Source organism: Patagioenas fasciata, chromosome 2 (assembly GCF_037038585.1).
Source record: "Patagioenas fasciata isolate bPatFas1 chromosome 2, bPatFas1.hap1, whole genome shotgun sequence".
In the NCBI taxonomy this organism is placed as follows: Eukaryota; Metazoa; Chordata; class Aves; order Columbiformes; family Columbidae; genus Patagioenas; species Patagioenas fasciata.
Window position 1 is genome coordinate 46127080 of NC_092521.1, and position 27752 is coordinate 46154831.

The 27752-nt window shown below is 39.5% G+C and overlaps 1 protein-coding gene across 5 annotated transcripts in view; it reads right to left on the bottom strand.

Annotated features, from left to right (window-relative positions):
- Positions 1-9830: 9830 nt before the first annotated feature.
- Positions 9831-27752, bottom strand: part of ASXL3 (ASXL transcriptional regulator 3) — a 131412-nt gene continuing 113490 nt past the window's right edge. For all 5 annotated transcript variants that reach the window (XM_065830325.2, XM_065830323.2, XM_065830324.2 and 2 more), the window contains 2 exons: positions 21334-23287; positions 9831-18694 (listed from right to left, as the gene is read on the bottom strand). In XM_065830325.2, the coding sequence (XP_065686397.1) occupies positions 15005-18694; positions 21334-23287 (5644 nt within the window). In that variant the 3' untranslated portion in view covers positions 9831-15004. The remainder of the gene's footprint in view (positions 18695-21333; positions 23288-27752) is intronic.

Sequence of the window (27752 nt, forward strand, 5' to 3'; positions counted from 1 at the left end):
CAATGAAAAAAACTGCAGGTGAGACTGATGTGTGACACAAGTATGGAATCGGGATGTGGACAGGGTATGTATTCAGCAGCACTGGAACCAGTAATTTATACATAAATGTTGTTGACCAATATTGACAGATTGGTTAATACTCAGGAGAGCAACTCCACTGCCATATATAACTTGAATAACAGAGTCCTGAGGAAAGCCAGAGACGGTGTGGGCAGGATGTTCATCAATGGGAGAATCTTCCTTTTTCAGCAGGAAGTGGTGGGACTGTGCTTTCACACGGCTCACATAGGCCAAGAATAGGAAGTGTGACGTTGAGACCTGTGAGACTGCATAAACAATTTGGGGTTTTTTCCCTGTTTGTAACTGAGAAGCAAACCAAAGAATGTTCAAAAGCTAAGTAGTAAAAAACAGAAGGAGAAGAAAACAATAATAACTGGGACTATTACTGCTTATAAATAATACTAACTGATAACTAATAATACAAGAATCATTCTTTATTGTATTAAAGATTCGGTTTAGTATTAGGAGGATTTTTTTACCCTATTTTTCTATGTATTTTTCCATCTGACAGCTTTGAGGACACAAAATTGCAGAAATAGATATCAAACAAAACTATTATGTGGTTTTTTATGTACTGTCATATACAGAGGAGTCCTATTCAGAGACCAGAATACAGTGAAAAGTCCAAAATAAACACAAAATAAAAGGATAGTCCTCATGTTAGAAATACCAAATTAGAAATAAAGGCTAAGACTCTGTTCCTATGCAAAGAGGAGCTCTGTGTTCATCCATGCAGACCTCCTGCTGTCTTTGCTTGATTTCCTATTTGTAGAGAAGGATCATTCCTGAGCTGAGTGTAAGTCATCCTTGAAAATGAGCCAGCTCTCCTGGACCTGTCTTTTCTCCAGAGCCATATCCTATGTGATTCTCCCAAGCAGATCCTTGGACTGGTGGATGCATAAAAGAATCACCCTTCATCTTAAACATATCAAACTGGGCCTCCATTATCCATTGGAGATGAACGTCACTGGGAAATGAGGACTTGTCTCAAAAGCCAGACACCTCCTGGTACCCTCAAAATGTTGGCAGCCAACAAGTGTTGAGCAGTTAAACTCCAAGGAACCAAAAGAATTAGAGCAAGGGCAGCAGAGGCAGAAGACACAGCACCACTGGACAAGCCAGAGCAGTAAAATGAGACAGAAAGCAGATAGGGAGGAGAGATGGTCAGAGGGTTAGAAGAGGAACTGGAGAAGGGTTACATTTGGGAGGCAGAGGAAAGATAATGAAAAAGTGGGAGTGTTTACACTATGAATATTCTTGCCTGGGGAAAAAAAAATCCATAATCCAGATTTTGCAGAATACAATGAAAACTTCAAAATGTTTTGTAAATACTGGAGAAAGGGATTATTTTCTCTATTAGAGCTCTCAATTTTTCTTTCTACCTTCTGTGAAGTAAATTCTGGCTTTCAGAAGTACAGTTGACTAATATGGCATGATCAGAGACAGGAAAATAACCAAATCATACTGAAACAAAGCTCAGGTGATAATTTTGTGATGCTGAGCCCAACAGTATAATCAAGCCACATCTGTATTTCTGTCCTGAAAACAGAAGCATGTGAAGCTGCTGTGAATGAGAATAACTACTGGGAAGCACAACAATAAGGAGATCATGAATAAAAGCTGCAACTATGTTAATCTTACAACATTTCAGCAAAGCACAGCAGCAAGTGACAGAAGGGAGTGTACATCCTTAAGATCAAAGGCCAAAACAATTCTTTGCAGACTCAGCCACACTCTTAGGGTTACCATGTCACTGAGATTTTCAGGCTAGAAGTGTGTCTATAGCGCACATGCAGCGAGTCTCATATGCTCAGGATCCATCAAATTTACTGATGACCGAGGCATGCCTGCAAAAGTGATGCATCTCCAACTCCTTCTCTGCTTCTGCCTTCACACATCACCCGTGCAACTCACGTATAGGAAATAAATCCTGTACATCCTGACAGACACCTTGGCTGCACCTGTGATGGTAAATTATGAAGAGTCCAGGACCCCTGCCAGCATTTAAATATGATCGTACCCATGTACTCTGGGACAGTTTACATGTTTGTGCTGTACAATGTAGCTGAATTCCCTGTGAATACTGTGAATTTATGCACCATTTAGTGGGAGGATGAGAACAGAATATGTTAACTTGGAAGGTGTCAGCAAGCAGACAACTAAATAGTAATAATTTAAAAATATAAGAAAAAGTTGGTGTGTAAAACCAAGTACTTTATTAATAAACCCCTATCCTTTAAGCAAGAATAAGCCTACTTCTTTATAGCATCAATCTTCAAAATAAGAAAATCCACATGTATACAACCTATACTATTTAATAACATCTTGTACCAAGCAAAATAAGGTTTATTTTTGAGGAGTGTTTAGTTTTCAAAAATGATTAGCATTTATTCATTTTACACTCCTGCGTCTGCTGAAGCTGAGACCTGACAGAGAATGTATTTATTTTCCGCAACAGCCACTTCTTGGCCAAGTGACAGGGGGCATTACTGCACCGGGCTGATAGCAGCAGCTGCAGCGTGGGTTTTGCTGAACTTTGGTTGGGTGTTCAAATCTGGGGTCCTTCTGCATATGCATGTCAGTTCCAAACAAATCTCAATCTATTCTAAGCAAAAAAGTCAAAACATAAATAATGCCAGTGAGCTTCTTACCTTTTTTGTGCATGTGCTTTGAATATGTCTGTCTCCCAAACAAGAGGCTTTACTTCATGCATTTGTAATCCTTCTGCATGAGGTGGCCTGAACCCATATATTAATATGAGAGGAAATAGTTGACAATGACACAGGTAAAACAAACATTAAACTAATATAAAATCCTATAATTTTGAACTGGTACCCACTTACATTTTCTAACACTGGAGCAAATAACAACAAGCTGTATAGCCACAGAAAATCAGTCAAAAAATACTAAATTCTGCAAAATGTGTAGTGCAGTAAGAAAAGGTAGCTAATTTTAATTTGCTGTTTATGGCAGGTGAATTAGTCCTTTGAAATTATTTCTGTACAGTGTCTAAAAGGGATTTAATCTATTAGGCACTCCAGTTTTTAGACTAGATATATATATTATGATCACAGAATCACAGAATCACACAGAATCACAGAATGTAAGGGATCGGAAGGGACCTCGAAAGATCATCCAGTACAATCCCCCTGCTGGAGCAGGAACACCTAGGTGAGGTCGCACAGGAATGTGTCCAGGTGGGATTTGGATGTCTCCAGAGGAGGAGACTCCACAACCTCCCTGGGCAGCCTGTTCCAGTGTTCTGTCACCCTCACTGAGAAGAAATTTCTTCCCATATTATAAGTGGAACCTCCTGTGTTCCAGTTTGTACCCATTGCCCCATGTCCTATCATTGGTTGTCACCGAGAAGAGCCTGGCTCCATCCTCGTGACACTCACCCTTTACATATTTGTAAACATTAATGAGGTCACCCCTCAGTCTCCTCCAAGCTAAAGAGACCCAGCTCCCTCAGCCTTAATCATCTTTGTGGCTCTGCGCTGGACTCTCTCCAGCAGTTCTCTGTCCTTCTTGATCATTATTGCTTTATTGTTTTACTATAGTTAGTATTTCAGTTCATTTTCTGATATTCAGTACAGACCCCTCTTTTTGTTTCAGGACTAGCTTTAGCTTGATAAAAACGTGCTGTGTCAAAGTACTGTTTTCTTCATGATTTGTGTTTATGATTTTAATGTCATCGTTCATTTCTTGTATATGATTTAGCTTGAAGATCTTGAAATCCATTTTTATCTTGAAATCCATTTTTAGCTTTTAATTTCAGAACTTCTTAGTAATGGCTGGTAGGTATTTTAATCACAGAATTGTTTTGGTTGGGAAATACCTTTAAGATCCTTGAGTCCAACCATTAACCTAGTACTGTCAAGTCCACCTGTAAAACATGTTCCCAAGAAGCTCATTTACACAACTTTTAAATACCTCCAAGGATGGTGACTCAGCTTCCTGGGCAGCCTGTTTGATCGTCTGACAACCCTTTTGGTGAAAAAGTTTTTCCTGATATCCAATCTGTTAGTTTAAAACTACTGTATGGACTTGGATTCTCCAGAGAGTTCTCTTGTGTTTCTTTTTCAATTCAACCAAAGTTTTGAAAGGGTAACTCAATTTTACTGCTGATAAGTGATGAGTATAGCCAGGGAACAACTTGCAATAATGCTTCCTCTTCATGAGCATTGCTTTCTTGGAGGAAAGGTAGCACACAGAAAGCGATAACCTGTAGTGCAATCATGTAAGGGTGAAATCAGAAGGGCCAAGCATAAAATTAGCTTTCGCCAGCAAAGGTGAAAGTTGCTCTTGAAATACAGCAGCAGTAAGAGGAACACCAAGGTGCCAGCTGATCAGCTGCTTAATGGAGAGGGAGAGCCATCCATCGACCATAATCAGGTAATTAACACAATTGGTACTGGAGACAAAAGGGTACTATCTCAGCCTTGAATAGGTTGGAGAGCACTTGTATGAGCTGTATGTTTTAAAAGGACGTTGGGCATAATGGTCGTCATTGGATAGCACTTGAAGGGGTGGCTGATACAGTCACAGGGGCCTCAGGAGTTACCTTCCAGAACTCATGAAAACAGGCGATGCAGGGAAAACTGGGGAAGGATGAAAATAACAACCACCCCAATTTCCTAAGAGGAGGAGTGAAGGGAATTAGTATCACCAGCTTCATTTCACTCTCTGGAAAAACGTTAGTACAAGTGGTTTATAAGCACCCTCAGAGATAAAAAGTACTATGGTCAACATTAAATTTGTCAAGAAGAAGCTGAGTCAGCCCAGTCTCACTTCCTTCCATGACAGAGTAACAGGAACCATGGACTGAGGAGCAGATCTCACATCTCCATTTCAGTAAACCTTTTAACACCGCTTCCCATGACATTTTCATGAGTAAGCTGGAAAAATATAGCCTAGACAAAATTGTTACCCAGTTAGTCAAAAGCGGGTGGAAAACCATTCTCACACAGTCATAGAAGCAACCATAACAGCCAGTTCTGGCACAGCTCCAGTTCCTTCCAGCATTTTAGTTTATGAGATGGGTGATGGAACAGCCAGTTCTGAGCAAGAGGCTGGGCTGAATAACCTACCGATGGCCTTTCCAACAGGAATTATCCTGTAATACTGTGGTCCTGTTTTTCTGAATCTGCAGATGATATCTACCTGGGAAACACTGTTGTCTTTTTGACAGACAAGATCGGAATTTAAGATGATCTGTACAAGTTCAAGTTATGGTTTAAAAGCTTAGGACAGCACTAAGAGCTGATAAATAGAATATTCTACACTTAGAAAATTATTCAAATACAGGATGGAGAAGAAGCAGCTAGAAGCAGTTCTACTGGGAATGATGCGGTAGTTACTGGGACCAACCTGTCAAACAGGTCATGGACAAACCAAACACTGTTCTGGGTCACAGGAGCACAATTTTAGCCTCTCAGGCTTGCAAACCAGTCCTACCTCTCTGCTCGGCCTCAGCTGAGGTAATATATTCACTCTCAGGACCTGAACAGCAAAAAGGATTTGAACTAACTGGAGAGAGTCCACAGAAGATCAATGAAAGTGATAAGAGGTTGGAAAACATGACCCATAAAGAAAGGCTGAATATTAGGATTGTTTATCTTAAACAATAGAAAACCAAGAGAGACGAATTAACAGCCTAACTATCTAATAGAATGCTGGAAAGTTATTTTCAGTGTCTGTGAAGTGTAGATAAGACTGAATGGGCTTAAACAGCAGCAAGGAAGATTTGGGTTGAAGGTTGGGATAAGCTCTGTCATGGTAAGGACAGTGAAGCGCTGAGAGCAGCTGTCCCTGTGCGGGGTGGGGAGGCACAGCAACCCCAGCAGCAGCCTGAGCCTCCTGGGGAGCAGCGGGGTCAAGCCGGCCTTCAGATTTCTGGCAGTACTGTTCTTCAGATTCTATAATATATGAATAAAATCAGCCTTATTTTTGCAGCATCAGAAATACCCTAGTATTTAATCCTGATTTAAGCATACTGCGTAGCCCACTTTCCTAGTCAGAGAATCACAGAATGGTTGGGGCTGGAAGGGACCTCTGCAAATCATCTAGTCCAACCCAAATGCCTTACTATCCTTTGGCAGTTGTTAAATATATATATATATATGTAATTTTTTTTCCTAACCACATCACAATCATCAGATGCCAGAGAGAAGAACCCCTTGTGACTGACACGTCACACGTATTTCTTTCCATCCCTCCAAAGCAGCATTTCGTTTTCTGCCTAAGTCTGTACAAATCCTTTTTTATTAAATATTCAAGTACCGTTGGCACTAGTATACATATCATTCCTCTTTACTGGCACCTATGCACTTCATAAAGATCTTGATATTATTTTTCTGAAATTTTAGAAGATGCAGAATGGAAAAGGTATGTTCCTCATGTCCAGTAATACTATACAAAGTCCCTTGAATCACATGGCTATTTTCATTGCTCTTTCATTGGATTTTAAAGGAACTGAAAACACAAATGCAGATTTTCCCCACCCAGATTAATTCTGTTATAGGTAGCACGACATATTGAACAGAAGTAGGTGATGCTGAATGTATGTCTAGATTACGTTTTAAACTGTCTTGCATAGTGAAGAATATAAATCAGAGTTGCCTGGCAATGCAAGCAAGGACTTTTAGAATCAGTAAACTGAAGTAAGGCTCTGAAATTCTTATTTTAGGGAACCAAAACAAAGACCCTTAATTTGAAAAATGCTGAACATATAGTAATTTTAAAATTTTCTAACCAGAGATACTGTAAAATACTTTCAAACAGCCACATTTAAGAAGCTAGCCATCAAGTTGTGTGATTTTATACTATCCGCTAGCGCTGGATATGATTTTCCTTAAATATTTAAATTTATCTCCCAGTTAAGAGCTACAAAACATGTTCTTAATATTTGCAATTCCATATAGATGCTAAGATTTCAATACAATTAGCAGGATCACTTATTCTAAAAACATAACTTCTTTCTCACTAGTCTTATGCTGATTCCTTATCCAAGCTTCTTTTTGGTGACAATCTGTGTTGGTTGTGTTTTCCTAATACTCTGAGGACATTTATTTGGACTTGTTGAACAGTAAACGTTCACTTTTGGATGGAACCCAAGCCTATGGTCCATCCTGGCTGCTATGGGTCAGCTCCTGCTCACTCTTATTAAAAAAACTGAGGCTTGGACTTTTCTACTCAATAACCTAAAGGAAGTCAGATCACCTATGTTAGGATTGTTGCATTTTCACAGCTAATTTAATTCTTTTCCCCAAAGATTACATACTATGCTGCACAATGCAGAAGTCAGGGGTGAAGGGTGAGGCACTGTGAGTACAGGTTTCCACCATCTCCCAGATTTGCTCCTTTAAAAGCCAGAAATGCACACATCAGTAGGAAAGATTCTGCGTGATGGATTTTGGGCTGAGAGTTCACAACCAGGGAGCATGAAAAAGTGATTTTCAGGATGGATTTGAGTAGTTGGGAAAGAAGCAAATAAGACTCTTTACAGCACATTCCAATATTTAAAAAAAAAAAAAAGTTTCTTCTTTAAGTTAATAACATCAATCATTTATTTACTCAACGTACCAAGTTTTCCTATTAATAAAAGTCAATTATCCAAGATATTCAGCTTATTTTCAGAATTGTTTTTCCTACAAGGGATCTTAAGCCGTTCTCTGCCCTGGTGGTACATGCATGAAGAAGCTCAGAGATATTGGAAAAAAGCTCTCAGCTTTTTGTTGGAATGACATGGAGGTAAGACCCTGAAGGCTGAACTAAGCTCTACAAGACAAGGACAAAGGCCACAGAACAGAAGGGCATTAGAAAGGTGACATATACACAGAAATTCACATTTATCCCACGTGCCAACCGCTTCCAAGAAGTCCAGTCCAGCTATTTTTCCCCAATGGATTTGTGGAACAGCTGTCAGCTTCATCACTGCTGGTGAGTCAACAGACACCTCCTACACTGGGAGCATGAACCTTCAGTACTTACATGTCTGTTTTTTAACTGAGAAATAACAAACTCCTCTCATCAGCGTCTGTTGTGTATCTGTAGAGTACCAGTGTCCAGAAGTCTGAATAATCTCAACAAATTCTGCTTTACATCTGGGTCTAGCTCACTTTCCATAAAAAACCAGCTGTCCCGAGAACACATGCTGTCTCCACAAGCAGGTACCAGCAGGTATCAGTGCCTGTGACTTCATCTACCTTCCTTATCACAGAAAGCTGTCTCCAAGGTGGTGGTGCACAAAGGTATTGCTGTTTGGTGGCCCTCCAACTGCAAGCCACGTCATCCAAGAAACACCAGGCTTGATAACAGCACACCAAGCTGCGATAATACCTTCATATTCATTTGTGAAGCACCTCGATACAAAGAGCTGTCTTGCTGTCTCTCTTCACCCGTGAGTGGCAAAGGAAACAGCAAGAAAAAAATGAAAGAAATATGCCCTGGCTCTGGCCTGGGGAATAATTTTTTCCAGTGTATCAGTACTTCACTTCCATAGACTGCACGAGTCAGACAGCGCTTTCAAAGGCTGCCAGAGCTGCCAAGTGCAGGAAAGGCTGATGTGAGCTGCAGGGCATCATTTCTATTGAAAGCCGAGTTCCAGGAGTGGGTGGGGGAAGGAGGGCTTGTTTTCACTACAACTAAAGCTCCACACAGAGGAAAGGCAAACCCAGAAATGCTGTGTATTCCTGGTTGGTTTTCTCCGTGTTACGAGCACCGCAGCGTGTTTTCTCCTCGTGCCATCTGCTGGCTGCGCTGGCGTGGTAAGTCTGGGCTGACCAAAGGAGGGAACACAAAAGAAAGGACAAGGCTTAATTTCCTAATACTAATAAGGTCCTTAGCAAACACCTCCGAAAAAACAACTCTTTTTTTTTTAAGATTGAATGAAAATGTGCAGAAATATTTTGCAGGTTTTAAGAAGAAAAAAAAAGAAGGAAAAGGACGAAAGTTAATATTTAGCTAGTACAGATTTAACAAATTGATTTCATGTTTGACATTGCTTAGGTGAAAAATTGTGAAAATAATTTAGCCTGAAAAGCTATTGCTGTGAGCAGCAGAGCTGGTCCCTGATTTTGTAAAGCCCCATGCAAAGACAATTATTTGAAGCAGAACTCAACAAGGTAAATAATCTCCATGACAGCACTAGCTGAAGGAGTTTGCCAGGTGGGTATTGGATAGGAGAAAAAAGTCATTGGAATATAAACTACATAAGATGGGGGTGTCTTCTTTCGGGATTTAGACAGATTTTGGCAGAAGGGGCTGTTGTTTGCTGCTAACAAGGCCCTCAGATGGTACCACATCTGAAATAATAATGACAGGAGGCTGGACAAAAGATGGTGTTTAGGATGTGTTGTTTTGGATATTTCTGAGCAGGTCTACAAAACTATTTGCTACCCACCTTCTAACGCTTGCACCCTAACCACCAGTACTCAGCTCCTTGGAGGGTAAAATTATGAAAACTTTTTTTAAATTTTTTTTTTTTAAATATTTTTAATATAATAGTTACTGAATTTCCATTCCAGACTTCACAAGGTAACTGTTTTGAGGAACATAACTTGGACTGGTTGCCTTTCATGTACCATGGACATACAATTACTTCTGCTGTGGGGATAAGAAATAAAGGAGGTGTGTGCCTTGATTGCTTTTGTTGTTAAGCACGTTCTGGATGGGCTGCAGACAGAGGCAAAGTCCTAAAATAGACCCAGCATTAACTACCGAAAGCAATATAATCACTTTCATCCACGAACTATTCTACTTACAACAACTTCATATACAACACCTAGTTTTATTTTACTAGTATAAGATGATTAATACTTGAGTTACATAAGAAGTCATTCAGACTATGTCTTACATCATCGTCATTTAAAAATCCTTTACAAAGGACCGTTTTTTCTCTCACATTTCTGTTTCACCAACCTGTACATACAACAAATGTGCACAAGCAGGATCTCCTGCCTAAGGCACTGAACATAAAATAAATAAACCAATGACAAAAATTATTTTCTCTCTTTATTTTTTTTTCAGAATATTTTAATATTGAATCCCAAGTTGCTATTTTCAAGGGATAGGGGAAAAGGAAAGGGAGAAGAGAGAAGTTATGAAGACAAATTATTTTATTTAATTTATGGGTTTGTGAATGGTCATTTCTGTAGGCAACAAGATGTTGTTTCCTTAAAAAAAAATAATAAAACAAACAGCACCATTAAAGAAAGCATGATCCCTGAATTCTAAACAAAACACTGTCTTGAAACAAAAAGAGTTGCTAAAATGCTTGTTTCACCCAGTCACCTCTGGTGGGGTGACAAAGCAAAGCATAACAGCATTAAACTGTCGTAATCCCGATTAAACCAACTACACCCCCTTCTGAAGATTCAGAGAACCACTTTCCGAGCTTGTCCTGTGGGAATAATATTTTCTTTGGTAGAGGACCGAAGGAGGGTATCTGCTTCACTGAATGCAGATAGAAAACACTTCTATTCACGCTAGGGATCTCCCCAATAATCTGTATTTCTCATGCATGTTTGGTATGAGTGGATTTCACACTGCTGTTATACTGCAGGAATAATACTGCCCTATAAAGGCATAGAATGGCTAATGTTGAACAGATGTAAACATTCAGAATACTGACAAAAGAAAAATACATACACACAAAAAACCCTGTACTGAAAATGTGAATCGAGTTAAGTTTCCATAAAGCAGAAAAAAATATTTTACAGCAGTACAAGAGAATTATGGCAACAAAGTAAAGCACTTTTCTTGTAACATTCATGAACAGTACAAATACAACAAAGTTATTCTACGGACTAAATTATTCTTTAACTATCAAATATAGTACAAAGCGAAATATTATGTGCTATAAAAGAAGCAGCTCCTTAAATTAGACTAAAAAATGCCTTTTTTTTTCTTTGTTGGTTTTACAGTGACAAAGCATGATGACCGAAGACAACAGGATTTCATAGACTCAGAAACGTTTAGCTACACGGGTCGGTGCCAAATCCACTGAAGCTTTTGTTGCCCCCCCCCGCCCCGTGTTGCGCGGAGCCACAGGGGCTGCTGCCGGGAGGCTGCAGAAGCCGTTCAGCGTGCGGAGCTGGGCTGCTCACGCGTGGCAGATAACATGATCCCTTCGGGTGACACTTCTCGGCTCATCTCAAGTGTTTATCCCCGTTACCTTCACCACACCTTGGAGAAACTGCTAAACCAGAGGCTACAATAACGATTCTGAAATTGTGCGTGTGTTTATAGGGGGGAAAGGGGTGCAGCATAAGGTAATTTTACTTCGGAAATTGCATTATAAAGCACCATATGCACCAGCTTTAAAAAACTGTGCAAGGAATTGCAGGGCCCTGAAAAACCACCTGCAGCTTCTGTAGCTTACCCTGACAACATGCACCACCCTCACGAAGAAAGTCTATAGCACAGAGGATATACCTTTTGCTTTATGGCTCAACCTAGGTTTTTGTCGTTTTAACGCTATTTCATGTACTAGACCTCAGCAGATAAATAAAATGCAAACAGGGAGCATCCAGTTCACCATTTCTTAATGATTTCTTTTAAACATTATTTCAAAGGGAGTTTCTGCTTGGAAAATGAGTTCAGAACAGCAACGTACAAGCACACACGCTGCAAATGCCCTAACGTTATCTGCATATCTCACAGGTATGCAATTAAAACAATAAAGAGTAAAAAAGAGTGTTTCTCCCTCTCACCCAAAAGTGCTGCTCCAGGGGTAGGAGTGGGGGAACTATTTTTGATATTTAAAAAAAAAGGTAAATTATACATGCTGGACACTGGGACATATACGTACGTACACACAAACACAGTGCAGTGTGTTCTTAAGCAATTCTTTCACCACTTTTCAGTGCATAAACTATTAACACCCCACGGTGCAAACTGCATGGTCATTAGAAAATACAATGACATTGGGCCTGAAACCTGGACGATTAAACAACAACAAAAAATAAGTAATTCCAAATTAACCTCTAAATGTGATTGTGTTCTTACTGAAGACCAAGGGTCACTCTTGCCCAGACATTTGTGAGATACCAGAATCCAAGTAATGTTTCCAGTCACACTAGGATTCAGTCGGGCTCCCATATCACCACAGTTTTTTGAATACTTTAATACCATAAATCTATCATCTGCTGTCGTCTGTAACAACGCTTCATGACTGTTGCTGACTAACTGGTCAAATTTATTCCTGGTGCAACTCCAGTGACTCAAGAACGAAAGGAGTGGAACTGCACTATGGAAGAGTTTGGTCGGTTGTGTAATATAACATAGCACCATCCAGTTTAATGCCATTTTAAATAACATTTTATCATGACCTCACACATGCAAGTTGCAATCCTGATACAGAAATGACAATGACATGAATGAGTTACCTATCACATTAGTCACACTCTTACCCTTTGAACAAAATAAAACAATTTTGTGGCTGGAATTTATTTCTATATTATGTCAGTCAATTCAAGAAGTACTTCAAGATGCAAGTACAAACAAATATTGACATATTGACTTATGTGCTGTGGACAGGAAAACCTGAGCTAGAAATAAGGATTCCCAGCAGGCTTGTATAAACACAGGTTATTAGAAGTCCAAGACTGGTTGCTCTCCTTATTTTAAATAGAAGTATCCTACCCCTACCAAGTATAAATACAATGCAGTACAATTCTAATACAAAGGCTCCTCAAATATGAATTTGATATGCATTAACTCACTGTACTCATGCTTAGTCATGAGTATTTTCCAGTCACTGTTTTGCCAACAGCTAGCGTAGCACTGAATACTAATTTTCATGTGGTTACTTTTAGGTTTTTGCTTGGCTGTATTATTTTCCTACCAGAAGACCTGAAAGTGCTGAGAAGTAGTTTCTTCACTCATACTTCATATTAAGGAGCACTTTTGTATAGAAAAAATATATTCTTATATCGGCAACAAGTTTGTTAGTGTAATCATAAATGGCCTTTGTACCACACAGTGTCAAAAATAATATTGATATGTTGCTAATTACAATAAAAGAGAACATCAAGGTGCACCATAGAGCTTCCTATGACAGGAATGTATGTTGTAGATATTCCAGCTCACTTTTAAGACAGTAAATGGCATTTATCATGTTTGTGAAAATGGTCCCACAAGAAAATAAATGTGGTTCCTCCATTCAGTAGAACCTCACTAATATGCACCCATATTAGGGAGACCAGTTACAGCTTATGAATAAGTATGCACACAAAGATTGTATAAAAAGAGTATAGTGTAAAATGCAGTATACTTTTTATTTCCTAAGTGTAGTTCTATCATTCACATTAATATTTCAGAATGCAATCGTAAATGCATCACGAAATCCAGGCAGCATTACATCTCACACATTTGCACTACGTTGCTCTCAGAGAACCCTGGAAGGAAAATCAGTTCTCTTGAACAGACTGCAAGGTCTTTGGATTAGTGAGGTTCTATTGTAACAGTAAAAATAACATTTCTCTCTGATTCTGACATTTGGGCAGACCCAACCACATACTGGCAGATGGATGACTTGCACTCCACATTTTGTGTTCTTGAAGTGGGACTTAAAAAACCCAAGGTATATCATCTCCTCAGCAACTGCATGTGCTTTATCCCTTTATAATATTTTCCTTTTAGGTGAATAGGGTCCCAAAATTATAGTTTGTTTGTTTTTCTCTGCTGTCATGGTGGCTAGGGCATCTGGAATGCAGCTATAGTCCTAAACGTAAATACAGTACTGGATAAATACTGATGATTACCTTAAAGATGCAGTATCCCCTTTAAAAATGCCTTTTTGTTTCCAAATTTCTAAAAGATAGAGTAATGGGTCTGAATTTCTTTGAGAAAAAAAAAGTGAATATTGCAAGTAATTCTAAGATTTACTTTAAATGGCAAAATTCTGAGATGCTATTTAGAGTAACTCACATAAGAGGAAAACCAACTGATAATCTAGTAACCAATAGGCAATTAGAATCTTTCCTTATTCATTCCTCATAAGAACGCATCATTTTTAGGCCACAGAAAGACTAAAATATCCAGAACCTATTACGTTAGTCTGACCCTTTACATATATTTGGGACTGACAAACTGAGTGGATTAGAGAGACAAATACAAAATATTTGAGTGGGAAACAGGAAAACAGTTTTCTAATCACAAGTAGAGAAGTTACTTTCTCCAGACTCTACTGAGGCCAATGTGATTCCAGTCTTTGTTCCAGTAACCCATCGCACACACAAATCGTTCTCAAGGAGAAGAGATGATGAGTAGGATTTCAGTTCTATACGTAGTCCCTGGCAGGCATGTAAGGAAATTCCTCTAACAATCTAGATTCCTCTTTTTTTTTTTTTTGGCTAGGTGAACTGACTATATTTTAGCCCTAGATAGTGGAAGTCAATTGAAGAAAACGATCCTGTCAGCAGAAGGATTGCACACTGACTTGGAAGCTACAATGGCTGATATCCCACACTTGCCTCTACCCCATTCAGAACAGTCGCTACTCAGTGTGTTATTCATTCTGCATAGTTACTCCACTTCTTGCAGAGTTATTCTTCCACAGATCTTTAGCCTGCAGCTTGTGTCAGCTATCAAAAAATGGAGAAAAAATGTGCTGCACTTTGTGCAAATAAATAGAAGCTAGGAATGACATGCATTAATGCCTTTTTTTTCTTTTTTTAACACAGCAAGAGAGCTCATAGAAGCTTCAGTAACAAGGCTATCTTTTTTTTTTTAAAAAAACCCTACTTCTACAGGTTTCCTCTTCTTCCCAGAAAATGGCGCTCAGGCAGGAATAACTAAATTATGAAAGCACCACATGGAAGAAAAAAAAAAATCAATCAACTAATTGCAAACCATTAGTGGCCTAAACTCTTCCAATTTCTCTGTTCATTTGTCCTGCTCTTCCACGCTGATAAGGGATACTGCATCTTTGATCCAGTTCCTACCGTACAACCAGACAAGCTACACACAGTTTGGAGGGCCCTATGCAGTCATCGTGACAGAAGGCTCCGCAGCCTTTACACACGATCATGGCTTTCAGCCTGCACGAGCACTTCAGTTCCAGTTCATCGGCATTGCTGCTGTCAGCAAATTTCTGAACCGGGATCTGCGCGTTCTGGTTCGACAGGCCCGTGGCAGCGGTTGAGCCACTTCCCAACATCCCAATCGATTTCTCAATTGCAGATGCCGCCCTTTTGAAGCTTGTGCTACCGAAGTGTATTGTTGGATAATTTCCACAGAGCTGCTGCTGCTGCTGCTGCTGCTGCTGCTGCTGCTGCGGGTGCTGCGTCTGTATTTTCTGAGCAGCGAGTTGGGTAAAAGGCTTCTGTGGCTCAGAAAGTAAATAGGAAGAGAAATCTGCATTTTTCAATGCAAACGCTTTTAACTGTTCTTTCACTTCGTTCTGATCATAGGAAGCTTGTTTCATGCCCAGTTCGCAGCTGCTGCTTAAACCTTCCTCAAAAGAAACGGGTTCAGATTTTATATTGCTACAGATGCTTGCTGGCTGAGGCCAACTAAGTCTTTTAGTGGTTTCCATGGTAACTGTCAGTTGTTTTTGATCAGAGGGGACTTCGGCATTGGGGTGAGGAGGGGGAGGAGGTGGCACGGGCAGAGGGGGGTGGGGGGGATGCACTAATGTTTTACTCTGCAGAGTTTGAGAGGCACTGGCAATGTCATCGCTTTCCTTAATTTGAATATTAGGGGAAAACACACTTCCTAGCCTCAGCGGATGAGCTGCTGTAGAAATATTCACATCTCCCAAGCCCTTCTGTTCCAGGTGTCTGCTAAAAGCGAATGCGTTGCAGCCAGGTGGGCCTTTTGAAGTAGTTTGCAACAAAGCTGCTGTAGGAATGGGGCCTCTTGCAGCCATGGACATTTGGTAAAAATGCTGTCTGTGTGAGGTACTAGCTTCTGCATGAAAGCTGCCATTTTTATCAATGTGAAATAAGCTCTGCTGGAAACTGCATGAAGGCAACGGCCTCTTCTGCTGCTTGATCTCTGGGCTGTGAGCGATTCGACTCTGAATGGCATGTTTGTTCAGCCATTCCTGCTTAAATGGCTGACCATGCCCTAGCTGGTTCATGCTGGAACTAATTACACAAGGAGCCACTTTAACATCTGTGTCCATTGACACCTTCCCGGGCTCACATTTAATTTGAGCGTGTTCCCCTACAGTCCTGGCCATCCTCTTTTTTGGATGGTTTTCACGCTTTCTGATTTGTAGTGGGGCTATGCTGCCTGCTGTAAATCCTTTACCATCTGGATTAGGAGAGCTGGAAGGATGTTCAACAAGATTTCTCTCCGATACTGCTGTCTTACATACTGAGGTAGTTTGCAAAGGCAAGGGAAGCCTGTTAATTTCTAGTTTGGCTCCTGATCTGGGCTGCGGCAGCACTTTCTCTAAAGGCAGATTGCCTTGCAGTAACTGTGTCACGAGAGGATTGTTGGCCTCCACTGACGACAAGCGACAGCTAGAGCCCCCGGCACTGCTAACTCGCTTCAGGGTTTCTGTTGTCAGGGACAGGGAGTCATCCATGGAGTCCGCGATGGATGTCTTGGAGGTCTGCGGTGGCTGCGCACTCGTGGTTATTTCTGCGGTCTGAGCAGGCATCTCGGGTCCTGTAAAATCCTCGGTGTCCATCCTGAAGCACTTGTCAGACTCATTAGTTTCCGATTTAACAGGAACAGCAATGCTCGTCAAAAGACTCCTGGATTGCAGTTCTGACATTTGTGTGTAACTAGAAGGTTCGGTTTTGACATTTTTTAAGCAGTTTTGCTCTGCGTATTCCTTATGCTTACTGGAGTTAAGATGGCTGACCATGGGCTGGTCTGTGCTCATTGCCTCTTCATCATGCCAACAAATTCTATTGTTAGTGTTATACTGATTGGCACAGGCAGCATCTGCTTCATTTTTAAATGCTGAAGGACCTCTTATTTGCTCAGCAAAACCTTGGCTGGGAGTAACCACCTCAATTAATTTATCTTGAGGAGCAAGAGGCACTTCTCGAAGACTTGAACAACCTGCCTGCAAGTTCTTGCTGTCTTGCTTTGCTGTAATGGTGATAAAGCTGGAACTGTGCTCAAGGCTTTCATTAGAGACCACTTCAGGCCTGCTTATTACAGACACCTGAGGACAGGCTATACTTTGTAAGGCAGCTTCTGTCCTTGCAGGTCTGCTTGGCAGGTCAATGCTGTTCTCTGCATTTTCAACAGAAGAAGAAAGTGACAGACTGGAATTCAGATTTGTAGTGTGATCAACAATGACTTTGCAAGGTATAGACCTATTCACAGCAGTTTGTGTAAAGCTCACGGGCTGAGATTTACCAGAGAGATCCATCCGGTTTCGTGCTCCAGAGCTCTTTTCTAAGAGATCGGCATTTAATTTAGTAGCGTTATCGTAAGAGCTTATTGTCACCATGTTACCAGTAAACATTGAGATGGGTGGCCTTGCAACAGAATCTGCTACTGCAAGGGCCTCACTGCAACTTAAAGCTGACCTAACGGTAGTGTGAATGGAGACAGTGCTTTGCTCGTTACACCCGGTTATGGCTATCTTATCAGAAGAAAATCTGTTGGTAGTCCCCACTGGGGGGATCAGTACAGAACTACCAGAGAGATGATTTGGCAAATTATTTGCAATAGATGAAGCTGGCACAGTGGCATAATGACTGGAGACTGCGTTATTCGCATTGCTACTTGGTGTCGGCAACCTTTTTTCATCGATGGCATTTGATAAGACCGTATTGTCTATGGAGACCGGTACATTACTGTTATCAATACATTTTGGTCCAATGGTTATGCATGTAGTATCAGCCCCTTGGATGGTTTTCAGCATATTTATATTACAAGCTGAAACTGCTGTGTTTGCACTGTCAACAGACATTAAAACAGAGGATTTATCAACAGAACTTGCAAAAGAAAGTTCTTTAATTGCTCCAGACATAGCAGTGCTGCAAACAGACACAGAGACTGAACTTTTATTATAAAGCACTGGCACACTGTTACTTTCAGTAGAGGTAGATGAAATAATTTTCTCACACAACTGTGGCACAGGTATATTTTCATCAGAACTGTGCACAGACATCTCAGTAGCAGTTTCTGGTAATGTAGCTGTGTTAAGTGACTGCTGCAATAAAGTAGTAGTGTCACGGTGATGAGCAGACTTGTTGCTAGGGGACCTGCAGTTAGGATTAACTATGATGACACCAGTAGAACCTTCAATCTTTGTGTCAGTAGAAGCTGGTATCTCCAGAGATGAGGTACTTTCCTTTGAGCTGAACTGTGACTTCAGTTCTTTATTAGTCTGGAGTAAATGAGCTCTGGCTTGATGTTTTGCAAATAGCTTGGCCTTTGTTTGCTCCTTGATGTGTGCCAGTGTTCTTGTCTTCCCACCTTCGCATGGGGTCCCCATTGCTCCAGAGACGATGCTCGCAGCTGCTGCCACGGCTGCTGCAGCTGCAGCTTCTCTTTGGGCTCTTGCTTGCTGAGCTCTTGCTTTGATATCTGCAAGAGTTCTAGCCCCAGTGTTTCTCCCACTGCTGACTGATGTACTTGGGGAAACTCGAGGTTCTGGTTTAGAAACAGGTTGGCTCTTGATGATAAAAGGTGGTCCAATTTTTGAAAGCTGAATCTAAAGGAAGAAAAAAATCCATTAATTTTAATGAGATCATCAACCCACTAAAATCATCAGCTGTCTCTTAAAGGGTCAGAGAAAGGTATTTAATTACTGTTCAGTGCAGATGGACAGAAAAATGCTAAAAATTAATTATATTTACACTTCAGTATTTAATCATCCTCCAGCATGAATAACTGACACCTGTATTAGCCTACTCATGTTGATCCTTCTGACAGGAAGAAAGATTGAACTGGATGACAACATGATGCTTATCTGATACAATTTATCAGACCTGTTTTATCTGCAGTGTATGTAACTGAGATGATCAACAAGCCTAGTGCAATGATACTGGGAAAGAGCCTACGACTACGCACTTGCTGCAAATGTTGTGGTTTTGCTCCTTGGTCTCTCCAATGACTAAGACATTAGGAACAGCCTGTCTTTCGCTTACATACCAGATAACAGATCTTGCCTTTAGATTGGATGTAGCAGAACCTCCACTGAGCCTGTTTTTCATGTTACACCACGTAGAACTTTAGAGTAGTGGTATAAAAGTGGTGAATCACCAAAGGATACGCCTTTCCCTTCCTCACTTGCAATTTTAGGAGACTCGCTTTACTATATCCCTGGGATACCTCCTACACTACTGCATTTCAAAAATGAAATCCTCAAACCTACAAATATTAAAAATGCAAATATTAAAGTTTTAAATACCTTTAAGCAAGACAGTAACCTGTAAAATCATGGGGATTATTAGTATGTTTCCAATTAGGGACATCTGTTTTCAGGATTAGAGATTAAGAGTCCTGGGGCCACTTTATAACACATATACTCTCTCAGAATACCCAAAGGTTTGCAAAAAATTGCATTTCAATTTCTTAAAAGTGACATATGTTTACCAGCTGTCCACAGTAATAGGACTTAGTGATTAATGCTGTGACTTCTATATTTGTAGAAAAAGTAGTCATGAGGTATGATGGGATGTGAGAGCCATATAGCAGAATGATTTAGGAGAACTGGGTTTCTCTTTCCTCTTTTAGTAACAAAGGATAGGACTTTGTTGGTGAGGAGACCCATGAGCCAAATACTTGTCACACAAAAAAACAAACTAGAATTGATTGTTCAAACTTATTTTTGGAAATGCTTGAAAACTTTTCAGTATTCTCATTCACTTGCTGGAGGTTTCAGGGAGATTCAATTGATAAGACTGTGCAAGACTCAAAGCATCTGATTTTCCATAAGATATCAGTGGAAATCAATAGGATGATGTTATTGTAATATATAACCATTTATATAACCATACAACTCTGTGCTGGTCTGGAGGGCTGGAATACTTGACTTTTCCTAGCAGCTGAATTTTTGGCTTATAAATAAACACTCATGCCTAATATTGTGAGGCTTCAAAATTTACATGAATATATTAAAGAATATCACAAACTCACACTTCCTTCAAAACATTTTGCTTTCTGTTTCAAGTAGCAACTTTTTCAATTTCCACTTTGCATCATCAGAAATGCCAATGCTCTAAGCACTTGGTTATTTTTATTATTATTATAGTCATGACCTTTTTTTATTTCCTAGTGATCTATTTTCCTTGTGCTTAGAGTATGATTAGAATTTATTAGGCTAGATAGAAACTTTCTAAATATGAAAGAATATCACTAAACTCAGACTGGGCTAACTTCCAATTGCATCACTGCTCATAAAAATAAATTAATTGAAATATGCTGCTGCACTGGTGATTAAAACAGTTAGCCTATTTGCCCTCCTGGCCATATTAACAATGTTCAGTGATTGCAGCAGTTAAAAATAAATGTAGAAAAGGGCATTTCTGAATAATCAGAAACTAGTATTGCAAAGTCAATGGCTTAAGTTCAGCAAATTGGATCTAAAGCTCAGCTGATGTCATCATGTACCAAATTGAAAGGGTCAAAACGCTGAGCCTATGTATAACTAAATCTATAGATCCGTTAGGAAAAAAAAAAGGCTTCCAACTGGAATTTACTTTCTTACATAGCAGAATGATACACATAAAGATGTCTGCTTAGCTAGTGTATCTTTTCAGCTTTTGCTTTGCCATTTACAAAGATATCTATACATCAGTTAAGTGCCTCCCCCCACAGCCAGGTCTCTCTTTCCAATTCATTCTACAAGGAAATCTCCTACTTCAGTCTACCCCAAGCCCTGGGCTTGCAAAAGGATCTCCAACTATTATGACTCTAGGTTTTCTTGCTGGATTAAGGCACTGGTTGTTTTTTCTTAGTATTGGTTGTGGTAACATTTGTTATTCATGCTTGCCAGAGAAGTCATCTGCAGGAGAACATGTGGATAATACAGCTGGGCAATTAGAAAACAAGTAGCTCTGTGTAATGATGGGGAAGCTCTTGGATTAGATTAAGCCATAGATCCTGGAAAACCTTCCCTCACAGAACAGCAATTTGGTAGCAAAGGCCCTGACTGAACACCTATAGGTATATTTACACCAGAAGTAATTTGGCATGGTAGGAATGTAGTAGTGAAGCAAAGCCATCAGTACCAACACCCCTCACCAACGCCCACAAAAAATACACCATGCACTGTGTCTGCATGCAGTCAGTAGGAGGCAGATAATAAGCCTTTAGTTTCCAAGTCAGCCTGTTTATTCATTACTTTACCTTAAGGGGTGGAACTCGGGGTTCTTCTCTGGGTGGCTGATCTTTTTCAGATGGACTTGTTGATGAAGCACTACGGTTAGACTGATCCTCATCTATTCTAGCTCTCTTCTCTTTGCAGATTCCAAAACTGTGCTGTTCTGCTGTTTTCCTCTTTGGGGTCTCTGGGTCTCTACTGTCATTCCTTACTTCAGGTGATTTTGTGAGTTCCAATGCCTTGGAAGAGTGTGAACTCTCTAGACGGCTTTGGGTGCTGCCTGTTAGCTTGTGAGATTTACTTCTGCACACTTCAGAGAATGCAGCTTTCTCTAGAGATGAGGTATATACTTTATCATGTGGCTTTGATGGAAGCAATTCGATATTTTTGCCAACTGACCCTTCTGATAAGACAGCTACCTCTGATGGCAAGACCGTGCCCTTCTTGTCACCTCTTTGCTGAACACTGTGATTTTTAATTTTGATCACCTCTGGAGGAGAGTGTTCTGGGATGGATGCAGTGTAGGATTTCTCATTCTCAGAATGTGACTTACATGGCTGATGAGTGAGATTTTTGCTTTGGGGCTCTTCCAACACCGAAGTATCAGGTATAATTGTTAGTGGAGGAACTTTCAAATTTTCAGGGGCACTCTGAAGCTGCTTTGGCTGAACAACAAGATTCTCTTCTTGAACCACTTTAGGAATGGCAGAACTTTCTTCTTTCAAAGTGAGAAGGGAGTCTTCCAACAAACATGGTGATCTCCTTTGTTGCAAAATAAGTCTTTCATTGCTTGAGGAATTAGAAACTGGAGATGTCTCTGATGGAAGAGGCAAACTATTTGCCATGGATGTTTCAGAAGTTAGAAGAACAGAAGATACTGAAGATGTTTCTGATGTTAAAGGCAAATCAGACATTGGAGATGTTTCTGATGTTAAGGGTAAATTAGAAGCTGGTGATGCCTCTGATGTTAAAGGTAAATTTGACATCAGAGATGCTTCTGAGGTTACAGGTGAGGTGGACATTGGAGAGATTTCCGACATTAAAGGTGTGTGCAAGTTTTCATCACTGGCCTTTTGCTGAATATCACCTTCAATGTTTTCAGTACTGGACACTTCAGATGAGCAAGCTGTTTCAAGAGATGCTGGAGTGCAGGGTTCTTCTGAAGTTGACTGAGTGTCTCCTCCAGGAGAGGCAATACTAACACATGGTCCTTCTGGACTCACAGAGGAAAAGGAAGTTTCAGAAATACAAACGTTCTCAGATAACTGTTCCTCAGGGTCACTTTGAAGCTCCATATCCACCGCAATGCCTCCACCAGTGAATAAGGAGCCTTCGAGAGCAGCATTTTGCATTTCTGGTGCAATTAGCTCTTTTGCAGACTCAGAATCCTTCTCTGCTGTATCACTGACAGAGTTTGTGGATGAAGCTGATCGTGCTGGTGATACGCAGTCCTCCAGCTGATCTATCACAACTGACATCTCCTCCTGAGGGCATTCTGTCTTCAACTCCACTTTAATTTCACTAGGAGATACAGTATCAGTTACATCATTCATCATGACACAGGACTCAGTGCTGTCTGCAAGCTGCACTGCCTCTGTGTCTTCATTTGTGCCAGCTGGACTTACTGACTCCTCAGAAAACTCATGTTCTGTTTTATGGTTCTCCTCTTGGCATTCACAAATACTTGTCTCAACCTCTTCAGCAATCTCCTCCTGAATGATTGATTCTTCAGGTATCAGTATATCCTCTGAGTCTGCCATTACATCCTTGGCAGGAACCTGTTCCATATTACAAAGAGGAGGACAACAATCTTTCTCTGGTGCAGGTGGAATTTTAGCTCCTTTCTCATCTTGGTCCTCAAAGTTTGCTTGCTTAGAAGGACCAGGAGTGCTGGAAGACCCACACAAAGAATTGCTTTCATCTTCATCATTGTTCTGCACTGCAGTGAGTTTCATTGATTCCCCTCTTGACATTCCCAATCTAAATAAAAACACACAAATTAAAAAGATCTTTTTATCACAGACACGATAAATGAATAGGATCATCTTCCTCGCCCACATCTTCTGTTTACAAAAAGGACATGTTTTCCAGTTTAAAATAGTGCTTTGGTTAAGTGGTGTCTGACTAATTTGTATGATTGTATATATAGTTTTATATATTTTGGTAAACTAACTACTCAGATTTTCCTACCGGGGTTAAGAAATATAAATATTTTAAAGCCATGTAATCTATTATTCATTATTTAACTATTTGGCACTCCAATGAAACAAAAAACCAAGCTAACAGATTCATCACTACTCATACTCTGTTTAAATTTCTGTGGTTTTTTTAATACCAGCACAGCACTGCAATATTAATACAGCATGCATTACAGAGGAATAGCACAACTATATCTTCTTCTATCAGTGACAGTTCTAAGGGACATTCCCTTTTTGCTCCTACACCTGCATTTAGCGTTAACACATCCAGTGACGTGGCTTAAACACTGCATTTAAAAAAGCTGCACCTAAAACTAATAAGGCAAGGCAGGCATTTCAGTTTTGTAATTTCACAGTCATTTCAAATTTATGATGAAAATCAAAATAACTCCACTTCAGCCTCATTTTACAACTCAAGAGTCAATTATAAAGATCTCACTTGGCAGCTTGTGTGGTTTTGCTCCATTCTTTCAGCAAACTAAATACTTCATTTCACATAAAAACTATTCTAAATAAACAGATCTATGTATTTACTATTCACTTGATTTCACTATAATTAAAAAGAAGTTTAACAGTCTTAAGGAGCTAAAAAGACACATATTTTTAATCTATGTATTCAATCATAGGGCTGAAGTGCAAAGGAACCACTCCTATGTATACTTCTGTTCTGAAGATTTTCTTATCTTTAGTCTCGAAAATATTAGTTTAAAAAAACAGCCCAAGGCTGGGGAAAAAAAGGTTATTTTAAAAAAAATGTATGTGCTCTGACATCCTAATTTCTTTCTAAGGACAGTTGAGGTACAAGTGTTCAGCATCTTTAGTAAGATTTTCCAAGCAGACTTTGTGCCTCAGCAATTCTGTAATAGTAGAAAATACACAAAAGCTTCATTGAACGCCTTAAAAGAAATTTCATGGTCTTAAGGATCTTCTAATCTAATTAATGTAAGTTTGATCTCTGTTTTCATTTTAATGAGAAAGCAAAGAATACTCAGAAGTTATGGAAGCAAGACAACTTGTCAATGTGCAGCCAGAGGACACAGAGATCACAAAGCTCCATGTATATGAAGTACAGCATAAACACGTAAAACCCAAAATCTGTGGTTGTGCATTTTAAAAATACTGATCAGATGCATTACAGTGATAGCTGTAAACACTAAAAGAAATAAAACAGCCTAGAAATGGTCCCCAAAAAAGCACTATCAGGGTAACTATGAATATCGACTGCTCCTAGTCAATTAATATGCACAAAGTCTCCCTATGCCATCAATACGCTGAGGAAGGATCCTCTACAGAGCAATTCAGAACTACAAATTTACATCTCCCACACTAAATGCATTTCAGAAGGTGTGTCTTCTATATAGACTACAGGTTCCCTATATAGTCTAAGTTTAGGTTATACATTTAGATGTGTAAATTTACCTAGGTTTAGGTGAGTAAGTTCCTTCCTCTAAAATTCCTTGTGTGAATAAGCAAAAGTTATCTCAGGAAAATGAGGAGGGGAAAGAAATCCACTGCATCACTGGAAACTAAATCAGAAGTCCATTTTCTCTAGCTGTCTCTCATGACAAGAAGATATTGCCTGATAGTTATCTTTATGGAATGAAAATCAGCAAAGGAATGAAGGACAGGATAAAGGTGAATGCAACTGTCACATGGATACTATACAAATACACAAAATTCTAGCAATGCATTGAAGAGGAAGAAGTGAAAGGAAAAATAAGATAATGCAGGATTAAGGCCAGCAGAACACGTATCGAATATTAATCAGTTTTTGCAGTATTGGAAATACCACTATCTTGAATAAGATGCTGCAGTAAAGAAAAAGGCCTTCAAAAGAAGGCAGCTCAAGATCAGCATGTTTAAGGCAATCTCAGATTGCAAGATAAAGAGCTGATCTGTCTTCTTCTTTAGAGGAACAGACACCCAAAGTTTGCAAAACAGCACAAAAATATGAGAACAGCAGTAAACAGCCATCAGTGAAAGTGCTGATAAGGACAGGATTCAACCGATAAAGCAAGGGTAGTCAGTCATCAAATAAAAAAAACCCCAAACAGCTACTCAAGGATATATGGATGCTGATATTCCAGCGTTGTGATAAATAGTACTGGGGAAAAAATAATTTAAAAAAACATCAAAAAAAATCAGCAATAACATTTAGAGGAGGTCTAACTCAAAATTAAAGCTTTGATTTAGTGAGCTGGCAGTACTATCCTGACATGTAACTCTCTCAAGTGTGGGAAAAGAAATAATACATTGAGGCAACAGGGTATAACCCTTGCAGTCCTACGGCAACAAGCCAGAAGAATGTGAATTTCTGACAACGGTCATCAGCTGATCCTGGATAAACGACTGCAGAATGAACTTTTTGGGTTTTTTTAAAGGAAGTCAAAGAGAGGAAAAATGAACAGCCATGAGGAAGAGAAAAAAGAACATAAATGGCTGGAAGTAAACTACAGCTGGCAGTCCCACGATAAACAGCCCGGGTTACAGGTAAGAGCAAACACAAGAAACATAATGGGTAGAGCAGACATGGAAGAAACACTCTGAAGTCTTTAAATGCCATGAACTGGGGAGTATATAAAATCTTTACAAAGATTCTGCATCTATTAATGGTCCTTCTTTAACTGTAAGATGAAACTTGAATTTACTTATGGAATAATAGAAGATCAAATTAGCTGAAGCCAGAGCAAAAATGCTACATTGACTGTGAAGTGAGTAAAACTGTAAGAGAGATCCATTTTGCAGACAGCACATGTGAGAAATAGCTCAGGATGCTTTCAAAATCTGCCACTTCAGTCGAATCAGCGCAGCTCAAAAGAGACTCAAAGCGAGTTTAAAAACCAAAATGTAAAAGGTGAGAGAACTTACAGAAGATGGAAACTACAGCAAAAGCTACCACTCAGTCAGTAAACAATGAACAATAGTACTTAAATATGGCCAAGTAGCAAAGTAGTAGAATCTGCCTACATAACAGCCGGGGAGAAGAATACAAGTGAAACAATTCAAGCTGGGGAAAGGGCAGGGGGGACCAGATTCAATACTGTAGTCAAAATGGAAATTATGTGCAATATGACATTTTGCATAACAATGTTGATGTCAGGAACCTATCAACCCAAATGACACGTATCACTGCAGACTGAGTAATTATCTGCCAACCATTATAGTGTCCAGCATTCAGCTAGCACGGCAGGACTGCTGGCTCTGTAAAATTGTGAGTATCACTCTCCGTGCATGTGACAGTCATTTGTGACTGAGCAACAGGCTTCAGCTGGAGTGAGGTGCTCACGCTTTGCTGGTACTAAATTTCTACTTCTTGTGGAAGGTCCTGTGCTAATACCTTCCACAGCCCTCTCCTTCGTGAAGAGCTGGTAACTGACTCTTCTCTTGATATGCATAATGAAAAGCCATTATGTTCCTTATCTAAGAAACTAATTAATGTTTTTTGGTATGAAAGGGATCAACATCTGGACTACACTGAAGTCTCAAAGCTGTTAAGTAAGAAATTAAGCACTTGACAAAAAGAAAGTCTGTTGTATTAAGACCCTAGAATTTCCATTATAAGCAAAGATAAAGTGGTGCAGAAATAGTATTCCTTCTGAGACAGAGCACGTAGCAAGGATGTGCAAAATAAAATGGATCTGTCCATTTCCTGACGTATTTTCACTACATTTCCCAGGGGTCTAAGGCAGTGGATTGTGAGAAGTAGCATTGTTACTGCACAAACATTTTAGTTAATGCCTTAATCTTTAATCACTTACATGAAGGGTTCCCTGTGCCCTGCATTTCCTAAGTAAAAACCATATAACAACAAAACTAAGACATCTTATGTGATGATGGTTCCCTGGGCACATTTTTCTCTGCTAAGTATTATACGTAAATTACATTAAAACATGCTTAAAAAATTTAAAAAAAATCAGAAACTTTTAAATAATTATACTTTATAATAATTAATACTTTTCATACTTAACATTTAAAAAAAAGATATTTCATTCTAAGTATTGATCAATTAACATTTTAAAGCAATTTTTAAAAGGAAGATTATTGAATTTTAAAAAGATGTGAATATCCTTAAAATTTTTATTTTTTTTTTTTAATAACAGAACAACTTAATCTTCAGCTGTGGCAGAATGCCATCTCGGTATCATCATTAATGAAACTGTACTGACTCACCCCAGTAGTGTACCTGGAGTGATACTATCTAACTCATTTTAGTCAGTTAAGGGTATTTATTTATTCTTTGCATCTCA